This window comes from Muntiacus reevesi, chromosome 5, assembly GCF_963930625.1.
Source record: "Muntiacus reevesi chromosome 5, mMunRee1.1, whole genome shotgun sequence".
Classification (NCBI taxonomy): Eukaryota; Metazoa; Chordata; class Mammalia; order Artiodactyla; family Cervidae; genus Muntiacus; species Muntiacus reevesi.
Window position 1 is genome coordinate 93,472,280 of NC_089253.1, and position 14,929 is coordinate 93,487,208.

Below are 14,929 nucleotides of genomic sequence, written 5' to 3' on the forward strand. Positions count from 1 at the left end.
TTGTTGACAAAGCGATGTCTCTGCTTTTTAATATGCTGTCTATGTTGGTCATAACTTTCCTTCCAAGGAGTAAGCATCTTTTAATTTTAGGGCTGCAGTCACCATCTGCAGTGATTTTGGAGACCAAAAAAATAAAATCTGCCACTGTTTCCACTGTTTTCCCATCGATTTGCCATGAAGTGATGAGACCAGATGCCATGATCTTAGTTTTCTGAATGTTGAGCTTTAAGCCAACTTTTTCACTCTCCTCTTTCACTTTCGTCAAGAGGCTCTTTAGTTTTTCTTCACTTTCTGCCATAAGGGTGGGGTTATCTGAGGTTATTGATATTTCTCCCGGCAATCTTGATTCCAGCTTGTGCTTCTTCCAGCCCAGCATTTCTCATGATGTACTCTGCATATAAGTTACATAAACAGGGTGACAATATACAGCCTTGACATACTCCTTTTCCTATTTGGAACCAGTCTGTTGTTCCATGGCCAGTTCTAACTGTTGCTTCCTGACCTGCATATAGGTTTCTCAAGAGGCAGGTCAGGTGGTCTGGTATTCCCATCTCTTTCAGAATTTTCCACAGTTTATTGTGATCCACACAGTCAAAAGCTTTGACATAGTCTATAAAGCAGAAATAGATGTTTTTCTGGAACTCTCTTGCTTTTTCAGTGATCCAGCGGATGTTGGCAATTTGATCTCTGATTCCTCTGCCTTTTCAAAAACCAGCTTGAACATCTGGAAGTTCATGGTTCATGTATTGCTGAAGCATGGCTTGGAGAATTTTGAGCATTACTTTACTAGCATGTGAGATGAATGTAATTGTGCGACGTGTAGAATGTCGACATTCTAGGAATCAGCGAACTAAAATGGACTGGAATGGGTGAATTTAACTCAGATGACAATTATGTCTACTACTGTGGGCAGGAATCCCTTAGAAGAAATGGAGTAGCCATCATGGTCATAAAAGAGTCTGAAATGCAATACTTGGATGCAATCTCAAAAGCGACAGAATGATCTCTGTTCATTTCCAAGGCAAACCATTCAATATCATGGTAATCCAAGCCTATGCCCAACCAGTAACGCTGAAGAAGCTGAAGTTGAATGGTTCTATGAAGACGTACAAGACCTTTTAGAACTAACACCCAAAAAAGGTCCTTTTCATTATAGGGGACTGGAATGCAAAAGTAGGAAGTCAAGAAACACCTGGAGTAACAGGCAAATTTGGCCTTGGAGTACAGAATGAAGCAGGACAATAGAGTTTTGCCAAGAGAATGCACTGGTCATAGCAAACACCCTCTTCCGACAACACAAGAGAAGACTCTACACATGGACATTACCAGATGGTTGACACCGAAATCAGACTGATTATATTCTTTGCAGCCAAAGATGGAGAAGCTTTATACAGTCAGCAAAAGCAAGACTAGGAGCTGACTGTGGCTCAGATCATGAACTCCTTATTGCCAAATTCAGACTTAAGTTGAAGAAAGTAGGAAAAACCACTAGACCATTCAGGTATGACCTAAATAAAATTCCTTATGACTATACAGTGGAAGTGAGAAATAGATTTAAGGGACTAGATCTGATAGAGTGCCTGATGAACTACAGACGGAGGTTTGTGACATTGTACAGGAGACAGGGATCAAGACCATCCCCATGGAAAAGAAATGCAAAAAGGCAAAATGGTTGTCTGAGAAGGCTTTACAAATAGCTGTGAAAATAAGAGAAGCGAAAAGCAAAGGAGAAAAGGAAAGATATTTCCATTTGAATGCAGAGTTCCAAAGAATAGCAAGGAGAGATAAGAAAGCCTTCCTCAGCAATCAGGGCAAAGAAATAGAGGAAAACAACAGAATGGGAAAGACTAGAGATCTCTTCAAGAAAATTAGATATACCACGGGAACATTTCATGCAAAGATGGATTTGATAAAGGAGAGAAATGGTATGGACCTAACAGAAGCAGAAGATATTAAGAAGAGGTGGCAAGAATACACAGAAGAACTGTACAGCGAAGATCTTCATGACCCAGATAATCACGATGGTGTGATCACTTGCCTAGAGCCAGACATCCTGGAATGTGAAGTCAAGTGGGCCTTAGAAAGCATCACTATAAACAAAGCTAATGGAGGTGATGGAATTCCAGTTGAGCTATTTCAAATCTTGAAAGATGATGCCGTGAAAGTGCTGCATTCAATATGCCAGCAAATTTGGAAAACTCAGCAGTAGCCACAGGACTGGAAAAGGTCAGTTTTCATTCCAGTCTCAAAGAGAGGCAATGCCAAAGAATGCTCAAATAAATTGTACACTGACTTATAATAATGATAGATGAGAACATAAACTCTTTTATACACTCTTGCATTTAAAAAGCAACCACACTCTGCCCTCTCCCCACTTCCTTGCACTGCTTGACCTTGCATTCAGGTACCGTTGCCAGAGGCTTGCAGCCCAGTGGGGTCTTACCAGAGGATTGGAAGGGGAACCCTTGAGAATTGAAAAGAATTAGTGGGATCTGGAGTCCCTTGGACTGCAAAGAGATCAAACCAGTCAGTCCTAAAGGAAATCAACTTGAATATTCATTGGAAGGACTGATGCTGAAACTGAAGCTCTAATACTTTGGCCACCTGATGTGAAGAGCCAACTCATTGGAGAAGACCCTGATGCTGGGAAAGATTGAGGGCGAAAGGAGAAGGGAATGGCAGAGGATGAGATGGTTAGATAGCACCACCAACTCACTGGACATGAATTTGAGCAGACTCTGGGAGATAGTGAGACAGGGAAGCCTGGTGTGCTGCAGTCCATGGGGTTGCAAAGAGCTGAACATGACTTAGTGACTGAACAACAACAACAACGACAAGGGGGATCTGGAGAGGGAGGATCTTGGAAAGTCCCCTGTAAAGTTGCTTAAGAAATGCTAAAAAAAAAAAGAAAGAAATGCGAAGTTAACCCTCAGCTTCATGTGCCTGAATCTGACCCTAACAACGTATGGCAGACTTTGAGAACTGGACTGTGGACGGAGTTGCCCCTGCAAGTGTCACGGCTAGGAGAGGACTGAAGAGCCCTGCCCAGGTTTTGAGAATGTGACTGATACTGAGACCACAGTAGGTTGCTTGGAAACTGGGGCTTGAACCCAACTGGGTTGATTTCTGACCCAACAAAAATATCAACATTTTTCATAAACTTTAAAAGAGATTCTTATAATGTGATATTGAAAAGAAAATTGTTAAAGTGATATCCAGAATGTCCATGACACAGTGTATACTTAATTGACAAACAAAGGACCAAGAAAACCTCAACTTGCAGGGGAAAGACACTCAACAGGCAGTGATACTGAGATGACACAAATGTTGGAATTATCAGACAAAGCCTTCAAAACAGGCATTATAAAAATAATCCAATAAATAAGAGTGAACACTTTTGAAACAAAGGGAAAGATAGAAAGTCTCAGCAAAGAGGTAGATAAAGAAGAAGCAAATGGAAATTTTAGAACTGAAAAATAAAATTGTAAAAATAAAGTACTTGGTAGGTGGACGCAATAGCAGAATGGATATGACCGAAGGATCAATGAATTTGAAGATGAATCAGTGGAATTTATTCAACTTGAGCCATGGAACGTTGATTGGAGGAGAGTGGACGAAGCCTCAGGGACCTGTGGGGAAGGACCACAAAGGCTATCTAACACCCATGTCATCAAAGTCCCAGTAGGAGAGAAAGAGTACAGTACAGAAAAAAATGTCTGAAGGAATGATGACTGAAAACTCCTCAAATTTGGCAAAAGACTTAAACCTGCAGATCGAAGAGATCCAAAGCCCAGAGATAAATGCAAAGAAATCCACACTCGGACATATCACAATCAAGCTGGTGAAAAAGACAAAAGTCTTGAAGACAGCAGTAGAAAAATGATGCATTACTTATAGAGAATAGTTTGAATATTGTGGGTTCTTTGCAGGAACCATGGAGGCAGAAGGAAATGAAACAACATATTAAAAGCACTAGCAGAAAGACCCCAGAACTCAGAATTCTATTCCAGCAACTGTCCTACAGGAATGAAGGTTAAATAAAGACATCCTCAGATGAACTAAAACTGAGAGAATTCATTGGCAGGTAGAGATGCTCTTAGAGAATTGCTAAAGGAATTTCTTTAGACAGAAGAAAAGTTATACCAGATGGAAACTTGGTACATCAGGAATGAAGAAAAAGCAACAAAAATGATGAATAGAATACACTATTCTCCTTCTTTTGAGTTCTTTAAAATGGGTTTGGTGGCTGAAGCAAAAATCATAACTGTGTCTGTTAGGGTTTTTAAGGTATGTAGGTATAATAGGTAAGATAGCTATAAAATAAAGGGGAATATAAAGAGACCTGTAGGGTGATAAAATTTCTACATTCCACTTGAAGTAATAAAATATAGATTTTTGGGTAGATTGTGAAAAAATTATTTACATTGTAAACCCTAGAGCAGTCACTAAAAATAAGCTACCAAGAGATAGTAAGAAACCCAATAGATAGATAAAATGGAATAATTCAAAATAAGGCAGGAAAGGGAAACAGGAATGAGAAACAAAAGGAACAAATCATAGTAAAATGACGGTCCTGAACCCAGACCCACCAATAATTACATGAAGTGTAAATAGTCTGCACGCACCAAATTCAAGTCAGAAATTTTCAGGTAACATGAAAATCTCAAGGTCCAACTATGTGCTGTCTGTCAAGAACTCACTTCAAAAGCAAAAGGATGGCAAAACACTGTGTGCAAACACGAATCAAAAGAAAACTTGAGTAGCTATATTAGTACCAGGCAAAGTAGACTTCAGAGCAAAGGAAATTTCCAGGAATTAAGGGGGATGTCACCTGTGATAAAAGAGTCAATTCACCACAAAGACATATAAACCTAAAAGTGTATGTATCCAACACAGAGGTTCAAAATGCAAAGAGCTAATAGAATGGAAAGAAGAAATAGACAAATTCACAGTTGCATTTGGAGATTTCAGCACTCCTCTTAGATTAAACTATAAGCACACTGATAGAAAATCACCAGTATATAGAACTGAACAATATTATGAAGCATCTGGATCTAAATGACCTTCATAGAACTGTCTACCCAGCAATGTCAGGATATATTCTCTTCATATTCTCTTCAAGTGCACATGGAACATTTACCAACTAAGACCATAGCCTGGATCAGAAAACAAATTTTAGTAATTTTAAAAGAATTTAAATTACACAAGGTATTTTCTGTGGTCACAATGGAATTAAACTAGAAGCCAATAAAAATGATAGCATAAACAACTATAAACACTTGGAAATTAATGCATTTCTAAATAATCCATAAGTCAGAGAGGAAGTCTTAAGAAAATATAAAAGATACTTTGAACTGAACAAAAGTGAAAATATGACATATCAAAATTTGTAGGTTGCAGCTCAAGTATATTTACAGGGAATTTATAGCATTAAGTGCTTATATAGAACAGAAAAAGGTCTCAAATCAATAATCTAATCATCACTTTTAGAAAGTAGAAAAAGAAGCAGAAAATAAACCTAAGACAAGTAAAAGAAAAATCAATAATAAATATAAGTGCAGAAACCAATATAACTGAAAACAGAAAAACAATAGAGGAAAAACTAGAGAAAGCCAGTGAAATAAAAAACTGGTTCTTTGACAAGCCTCTAACAAGACTGAAAAAGTAAAGAGAGAACACAAATGACTAATAATAGGAATGGAAGAAAGAATAACCACTACAGACCACACAGGTATGAGAAGGATGTTAGGGGAAATACTATAAATTTGAAAATTTAGATGAAATGAACCAGTTTGTCTTAAACAGCAAACCATCAATACTTACCCAAGATGAAGTACGTAACTTGAGTAGTCCTATAACTTTATAGACAATGAATTCATCATTAAATTTTTTTTGATAAAGAAATATCCTGGCCTGTTCACTATGATATGTAATATAGAGGGCTTCCCTGGTGGCTCAGATGGTAAAGAATCTCCCTGAAATGTGGGAGACCTGGGTTCAATCGCTGGGTTGTGAAGATCTGGAAAAGGGAACTGCAACCCACTCCAGTATTCTTGCTTGGAGAATTCCCTGGACAGAGGAGCCTGGCAGGCCATAGTCCATGGGGTCGCAAAGAGTTGGATACTACTGAGCGGCTTTCACTTTCATTCACTATAAATTGTACTAAACATTTAAAGGAAAAACACCAATTGTATAGATTCTCTTCTTGAAAATAGGATAGGTGGGAACAATTCCAAATTTATGTAACAAGGCCTTCATTATCCTGATGTCAAAACCAGAAAAAGACAATTTAAGAAAAGAAAATCATAGATGCATTTTCCTCATGAACTCAGATGCAAAATGCTCAACAAAATATTAGTAAATTGAATCCAACAGTATAAGTGAGTGAAGTCGCTCAGTCATGTCCGACTCTTCGAGACCCCACGGACTGTAGCCTATCAGGCTCCTCCGTCCATGGGATTTTCCAGGCAAGAATACTGGAGTGGGTTGCCATTTCCTTCTCTAGGAGATCTTCTCGACCCAGGGATTGAACTCAGGTCTCCCACATTGTAGGCAGATGCTTTACCATCTGAGCCACCAGAGGGAAGTCCATCCAACAGTATAGAAGAAGAATAATACACCATGGCCAAGTAGGGGGATTATCCCAGGGATGCAAGGCTATTTTCTTTTGGAAAATGTAATTCACTCTAATAGCCTAAAGAAAGATAACCATATGAATAATAACAACTGATGCAGGCAAAGCATTTGACAAAATTCAACATCCATTTATGACAAAAACTGAGCAAACAGGAATAAAGATGAACTTCCTCAGCTTGATCAATAGTATCTACAAAAATTCTTTAGCTAGCATCATGCTTAATGGTGAAAAATTGAATGCTTTCCCTTTTACTTAGGTCAGGAACAAGTGAACAATGCCCACTCATAGTGTTCACCATCTTATTTGACATTGCATGGGAAATTCTAGCCAGTACAATAGAGGAATAAAACAAAATAAAAAAACAACCGATAGAGATTGGAAAGGAAGGAACAAAACTCTTCTTATGTGCAAACAATATGCTTTTCTGTGTAGGAAATCTCGAAGGATTTATTAAAAACTCCCAGAATAAACAGTAAGTTTAGGGAGATTGTAGTATACAGCAGGAGGTCAAGATGGAAAATCAGTGGCATTTCTTTATACTAACAAAATATATACAATTGGGAAGCAAAATCTAAAAAGCAGTATTATTTACAAAGCACCCCCACCTCAATGAAATAAATCAAACAAAATATGTACAGGATCTGTGTGCCGAAAATGATAAAACATTCCCTTTGCTGCATGTCATTTTTCTCATTGATTACTCTTAGGCGAATCAAAGAAGACCTAAATAAATGGAGGGTCTTCTTCATGGATCGGAAAACTCACATGATAAAGATACAAATTCTCTCCAAATTGATCTATAGATCTAATACAATTTCAGCCAAAACCCTTACATAATTTTTTAATAAATAGAGACAAGCTGATTCTAAACGTTAATTAATTTTTGGCTGCACTGGGTCTTTGTTGCTGCACGAGGGCTTTCTCTAGTTGTGGTGAGGAGGGGCTACTTTCTAGTTTCAGGGTGCGGACTCAGCAGTTGTGGTGCATGGACTTAGTTGCCCGTTGGCATGTGGGATCTTCCTGGACCAGGGATGATCGAACCCATGTCCTCCGCATTGGCAGGTGGTTTCTTAACCGCTCGACCACCAGGGAAACCCCTGATTCTCAACTTTATATAGAAAAGCAAAGGAATTAGAAGGGTCAAAACAATTTTGAAAAGAACAGTTAAGTTGGAAGAGTCATGCTACACAATTTCAACACTTTCATTAAAGCTATGGTAATCAAGATAAAGTGCTGTTGGTAAAAGCATTGGCACATAGACTAATGGAATGGAATACAGAGTTCAGAAGTAAGTCACAGTTTAGCAGTTTCCTGTAAAATGTAGTATACATGTACCATGTGACCCAGCAATCTTACTCTTAGGGAAATGAAACATGGAGAAATGAAAACTTATGTCCATGCAGAAATAGGTACACCAGTGCTCCCAGCAGCTCTATTTATAACCACTCAAGCTGGAAACAGCCCATATGTTCTAAGTGGGTGAATGGATAAGTATGCTGAGGCACATGGTACAATAGAAAACTGTTTGTAATGAAAAAGAACGGCTGTGCTTACACGGTACTGCTCAGATGAGTCTCATCCGCCTACCTGGGAGTGAAAAACGCCAGTCTCAAGGGTTCTGTAGCATGAGACCCCCTTTATAGGACCGAAGACAGGGGTGGAGAGCAGTTCAGTGATTGTTGGGTGTGGGTATGCACAGGATGGGCGAGCGTTTTAGTTGGTGGGGCTGCTCTGTACCTGGTGCTGGTGGTGGTTACATGTGTTTAAACTCAAAATAAGAAGAGTCAGCATAACATAGGTTAAGTAAAAATGCATTCAAACTGGAGCAATGGTGTTGATTTCTGCTTGGCTGAGGGTAATCCACACTGATTGTTTTAGGACTGGGCGGATGTTCCTGGTTGAATTATTCTGACCACACAGTGCTGATGGAGGGAGCATGGCCATCACTTCTCTTGTGGTCCATCATAGGTGAAGCAGGTGGAGTCAGGGACGGTCCAGTTCCAGTACTCGCTGAGCCCTGAAGAACACCCGGACATACCCACAGGGAATGCAAGCGGCCCCAAGGCAGAGCGGCGGTCTTTTAGGAAGCCACCCGTGTCCCCTTCAAGTAAGTGTGTGCTGAGAGCTGAGTCTTCAAGCTCACGGCACAGCTCCGTGTGTGCCCAGGTAAATGGCATTTATCAGATACTTGCTGTAAATTGCTTTAACTGGAATCAGTTGATTGAGTTTTTGCTGACTACAGAGGTATAGAATTGGACAGTGATAAAGCCTGGCCCAACACTTTGTGCTTTAGCCATGAGTTAGCTCCCTGACTGAAGGCTTTGAAAGGTCTGTTGGTGACACTTAAAGGGGCATCTCTCATGGGTGTCCTTCAGACACAGGGCTCAAGAATCAAAGGCTGGCTGACAGCCATGGACTGCCAACTTTATGGTTGTTGTTCAGTTGCTAAGTCATATCAATTGATAAGACTGTATGCAACTCCAGACTATAGCACGCCAGACTCCTCTGTCCTTCACTGTCTTCTAGAGTTTGCTCAAATTCATGTCCATTGACTTGGTGATGCTATCTAATCATCTCATCCTCTGCCACCTCCTTCTCCTCCTGCCTTCAATCTTTCCCAGGATCTAGGTCTTTTCCAGTGAGTCAGCTCTTTACATCAGGTGGCCAAAGGATTGGAGCTTCAACTTCATCATCAGTCCTTCCAGTGAATATTCAGGGTTGATTTCCTTTAGGATTGACTGGTTTGATCTCCTTGCAGTCCAAGGGACTCTCAGGGGTCTTCTCCAGTACCACAGTTTGAAAACATCAATTCTTTGGTGCTTAGCCTTCTTTGTGGTCCAGCTGTCACATCTGTATATGACTACTGGAAAAACCATAGCTTTGACTAGATGGACCTTTGTTGGCAAAGTGATGTCTGCTTTTTAATATGCTGTCTAGGCTTCTCTGATGGCTCAGATGATAAAGAATCTGCCTACAATGCTGGAGACCTGTATTCAATCCCTGGGTTGGAAAGATCCCCCTAGAGAAGGGAAAGGCTACTCACTCCAGTATTCTTGCCTGGAGAATTCCATGGACAGAGGAGCTGGTGGGCTATAGTCCATGGGGTCACAAAGAGTTGGACATGACTCAGCGACTAACACTTTCACTTTTCACTACCTTTGTCATAGTTTTTCTGCCAACTTTATGTTGCACTGATAATGTAGCCTTATGTTTGTTGTTTTTAAAAACTGCTTTTTATTTCCTTGGTGTGCAGTCTGGGAGTGGGGAGGCCACGACTTCAGGGTGTGGCCTTAAAAAAGGGATGGAGGGCTGTCGATGATGGATGAGGATGGATGGCAATGTCCCCGTCCCCATGTGTGTGACTGCAGCTGTCAGCTTCATGTTGACTGTACCAGCTCCTTCTGCTGAGACTGGTACCTTGTGTTCAGGGCCTCTTAGTTTATCCCCAAGGACAGGAAACCAGCGTCCTGATGGGGAATCCCACTGGTGGTTAGAAGAGAGGGAGGTTAGCAGGAGGGTTGAAAGAGCACTGAGCTCTTGGCTCTTGACTTCTAAGGATCTCACTGGCTGAAGGAACATTCTCAATCATGGGCAGTTAGGCTCTTAGAAAGTCAGAAAGGTAGGGCAAATGTGAAAGCCCTAGAGGGGAGCTGAGTGTCCTCTATCCTCCATCTGGATGGCTTTCCTCTGATGGATGCTGCTGGGTGTCCAGGGAGGGCTGGCCAGTGTCTCTTGGGCAGCAGGTCCTGGCTGCTGGTACAAAGGAGCCAGTGAGTTTGTTGTTTGGGAGTGACTTTTTTTTTATCAGTTGAGATTCTGGTTTTTGGAAACTGGTCTCATTGAATTTAATCTCACAGCACACTTATTTCTCTGTCCTGGATGTGTTGGCCTTCATCTTCATGGTCCTCCAGGATTTTCTGAGACGTTTAAAAATATTCAGATACCAAAACTTGATCGTTTATTGCTTCGGGAAAAACTGTATTATTAAGCATTTTCCTTTTTCCCCAAAAAGGCAGTGCATTTGTTGTTTTTAATTGTTTTATTCTTTCCAGTTTTTTGTGCTTATCAAAATGTTCTCAGGTATAATCACATCTTATGTAAGTGATGGACTTCCCAAGTGACTCAGTTGTAAAGAATCTGCCTGCGATGCCAGATACCTGGATTTGATCCCTGGGTTAGGAAGATCCCCTGGAGAAGGGCATGGCAACCCACTCCAGTATTCTTGCCTGGAGAATCCCATGGACAGAGGAGCCTGGCAGGCTATAAGTCCATGGAGTTGCAAAGAGTCAGACACGACTGAGCAACTAACACACACACACACATAATTGGTACTGAAATGTGCAGCATTGCTTGTACTTGAGAAATATCTGCCAGAATATCTGCCAGAATCCCTTGGAATGGTGGGTGACAGGCATGTGTTTTCCACCAGAGTTAGTTTAGAATGAATTTACAATTTTATTGGATAAAGTTAAATGCATTGAAAGTATAGAATACATAGTTAAAAAATACCAAAAGGTCAAACCCATTCCCTTTTTTAACTCTAGTATCTTCCTTTCTTTGACATATTCACAATTACATTTTAAAAATAAAACAAAGGCCAACCTCTAAGAAATGTTAGTATGAAAGAAAGATAGTATCCGAAATTATAAAATATGTGTATTTTCTAATTTGATATAAACATGATTATTCTGGTTTTTAATTAAGCTATTCAAAAGGATAATGCGTGCTGTGCATGCTAAGTCACTTCAGCTTTTTGTGACCCCATGGACTGTAGTCCGCCAGGCTCCTGTGTCCATGGGTTTCTACAGGCAATAATACTGGAGTGAGTTTCTATGCCCTCCTCCAGGGGATTTTCCCGACCCAAGGATCGAACTCGTCTGTTGCATCTCCTTTGTTTGCAGTCAGGTTCTTTACCACTAGCCACTTGGGAAGCCCAAAAGGGCAGTAGTGAAATGTAATAAACGCAGTTCAAAATAATATAGTTTACTGTGGTCCTTAGAAATACCTGAAGAGATCATTTTCTTAGAGAAGAAACCTCTACAGCTATCGTTAACGGAAAAATGATAAGTACTTTTTCTGGAAAGGAATTTTCACGTGTAGTTATGACACTTTGGTGTAGTTATGACACTTTGGTGTAGTTATGACACTGTAAACAGACAGCCTGTGTGAAGCCTTCTAATCGAATTAACTCAGCCAGGACAGGATGACCCTGTTGGCTTCTCCAGCCTGACCGGCTGTCGGCATGGCCTGTGGGCTCTGTGTTTGCTTTCCCAGCTGCCCCGTCTGTTTTCATGCGGGGCTTGGAGGAGATTTATTTATTATTATTTAAAATATTTATTTTTATTTATTTATTTGGCAGCACTGGGTCTTAGTTGCAGCATGTGTGATCTAGTTCCTTGACCAGGGTTTGAACCTGGACCCCTTGCATTGGGAACATGGACTTCCAGAGAAGTCCCTTGGAGGAGATTTAAAGCCTAGTGTGCTCTACCTTTGTTTCCCAAAATGGTCTTTAACTAATTGTGGTGGTGTTCATGGAACTTCTTGGAGCTCTGTTTTTTTTTAAATCGAAGTTGGAACAATTTTGATCATTCTTTCTTCGATTATTCTCTGTCTTCCTCTCTCTTCTCCCTCGAGGCTCCCGGTCTTGCCTTTATCAGGTGGGGAGGCTCCCGGTCTTGCCTTTATCAGGTGGCAGAGCTGTGGGAAGCCCCACCCTGCTAAGCTTCTGCTCAGTTTTACTGGTGGTCTTTTCTCTCTGTGCTCCAATCCTAGATACTTTGTATTGCTGCATCTTCAGGTTCACTCTTCTTTTCTTCTGCAGCCTCTGATCTGCCATGAATCCCACCCAGTGCATTTTCCTCACAGATACTGTCGTTTTCATCTCCAGAAGTGAAATATAGGTATAACTACTGACAAACTTATGCTTTTGTGTTTCTCTCCTAAGGTGACAGAGGTAGATGAACTTAGACCTGTGCAACAATTAAAATTAAAATTCCAGTATTTTATCCTGTTTGAAATGACCCATATAGTAATTCTCATTTTAACCTAGTTTAGTTTCAAGGTACCAGAATCTGGAGATAACATTGCAAAGTTTGTCACTATTTTAATGTCCTTGTTTGCCAATTCTAAAATCTTGGTCAGTTGTGCATTAGTTTTGATTAATTGATTTTTGTCCTGATTTGGGTTGTATCTTCCAGCTTCTCTATGGTCATAACTTTTGATTGGATTCCAGATATTGTGAATTTTCTCCTTTTGGTTGCTAAATATTTTTATAGTTGACAAATATGATATATATATTTTGCCATACCCCATGGCATGTGGGCTGTTAGTTCCCTCTGCAGTGGAAGCTTGGATTTCTTAACCACTGGACATGCAGGGAAGTCCAGGTAGCTGGTAAACACTTCTGAACTTTGGAAATTATTTGGTCATTTAGGGTCTTGCCTTTAAGAGTTGTGAGATGGGACCCCATGAGCATTTAGTCTAGGGCTAATTACTCCTCACTAAGTGAGAAGACCTTCTTCGGTACTTTGCCTGATGGCCTTGAATTATGAAGTTTACCAGTCTGAGAATGGCCCCATGGGAGCACGGGGTACTGGCCCCTCTAATTTTGGGGGTGACTCTTCCCCATCCTTGGGTAGTTTCCCAGTCAGTGACCTACTGAATCCTAGAGGGACCCTCTATAAGTGGCTGGAGTTCCCTCTCTGTGCCCCTCTCCTGTCTGTGCTCAGCCCTGCAAACTTCAGTTTCTTTGGTCTCCTTGAACTCTTAGCCCAGCCTTCTAATCAGGGGTCCACTGTGCTCTTCATTCCCCTTTCCTGCACTGCAATCTGCAAAATCACTCAACATGTTAATTTTGGGACCATCGGAGGGCTTACTTCTTTGTTTCTAGTTCCTTAGGACCATTTCTTGCTGAATTCCAATGTCATTAAAACTGCTGTCTTATGTATTTTGTTAGTTAAATAATTTTTGTTTCAGTCAGGAGAATGAATTTGGTCAGAAGTAAAGTTTTTGCCTGCTGTTGACAGTTTCTAGGCTGTTGAAATCCTCCACACCAGGGGTGATAAGTCCAGTGGTTTCAAAGCTTTTCTTAGCTGCTTTGTGCTGTGTGTGATTCACTGACTGTGTCATTACTTCATGATTTTGAGTTTTAGCTTACACCCTCTCCCTAGAAAGCGTCTTTGCTGTGCACTGCATTTATTTTTCTTTTAAGATGTATTCTTTTCTTTTTAAATTAAAAAATTACATATTCAAGAATGTGTGCGTATGTGTGTATGTGCTTAGTCACTCAGTTGTGTCCAACTCTTTGCAACCTTGTGGACTGTAGACCACCAGACTCCTCTGTCCATGGGGATTCTCCAGGCAAGAATACTGGAGGGGGTAGCCTTTCCCTTCTCCAGGGGATCTTCCCAACCCAGGGATTGAACCCAGGTCTCTGCATTGTGGGCAGATTCTTTACCCGTGAGCCACCAGTTAAGTCCATTCAAGAATAGCCAAAGCAGTTGTGAAGAAGGGAGGCTTCCCCTTTCTTGACTTGCAGACTTAGTGTAAAATTATAGTAACTAGAACAGTGTGACACTGTTACAGACACAGATCAGTAGATAATGGGACAAGATGAAAAGTGTGATACAGGACAAATTGTAGATAAAGAGCATATTGCTTTCCTTTAATTGTTATAGCAAATTACTATAAGCTTGGTTGCTTAAAATAGCATGAGCTTGCTGCTGCTGCTGCTGCTGCTAAGTTGCTTCAGTCGTGTCCGACTCTGCACGACCCTGTAGACTTACTTTCCCACATTTCTGGAGATCAGAAGTCCAGAGGTCTCACAGGCTGAAATCCAGGTCTTGGGGCTGTGTTCCTGCTATAGGCTCTGGGGGAGAATCTGTCTCCTTGCCTTTTCCAGCTGCCAGAGGCTAGCTGTACCTTCAACAGCTGCTTCCATCTTCAGAGGCAACAGAGTTACATTTTATTTAATATATTTATTTTTGGTCATGTGGCATGCTAGATCTAGTTCCCTGACCAGGGATCAGACTGGTGTCCCCTGCATTGGGAGCTCTGAGTCTTAGCCACTGGAGTGCCACGGAAGTCCCAGAGTAACATTTTAAATCTCTCTTTGATTCTCCCTCCTGCCTCCCTTTCACTCATCAGGACTGTCATAGTAGCATTGCCTACTGCACCCCCCACCCCCTCCCTGGCCATCCAGGACAGTCTCTGCATTTCAGGGTCAGCTGATAAGCAACCTTAGTTCCATCTGCAACCTTGGTTCCCTTGGCAGTGTTAATACAACATAGTCAT

The 14,929-nt window shown here is 40.9% G+C and overlaps 1 protein-coding gene across 1 annotated transcript in view; it reads left to right on the forward strand.

Moving 5' to 3' along the window:
* The window catches only part of NPHP4 (nephrocystin 4), a 137,749-nt gene that overhangs the window by 58,594 nt on the left and 64,226 nt on the right, over window positions 1-14,929 (forward strand). The window contains exon 11 of the mRNA XM_065936860.1: window positions 8,606-8,744. Coding sequence (XP_065792932.1) covers window positions 8,606-8,744 — 139 coding nt within the window. The remainder of the gene's footprint in view (window positions 1-8,605; window positions 8,745-14,929) is intronic.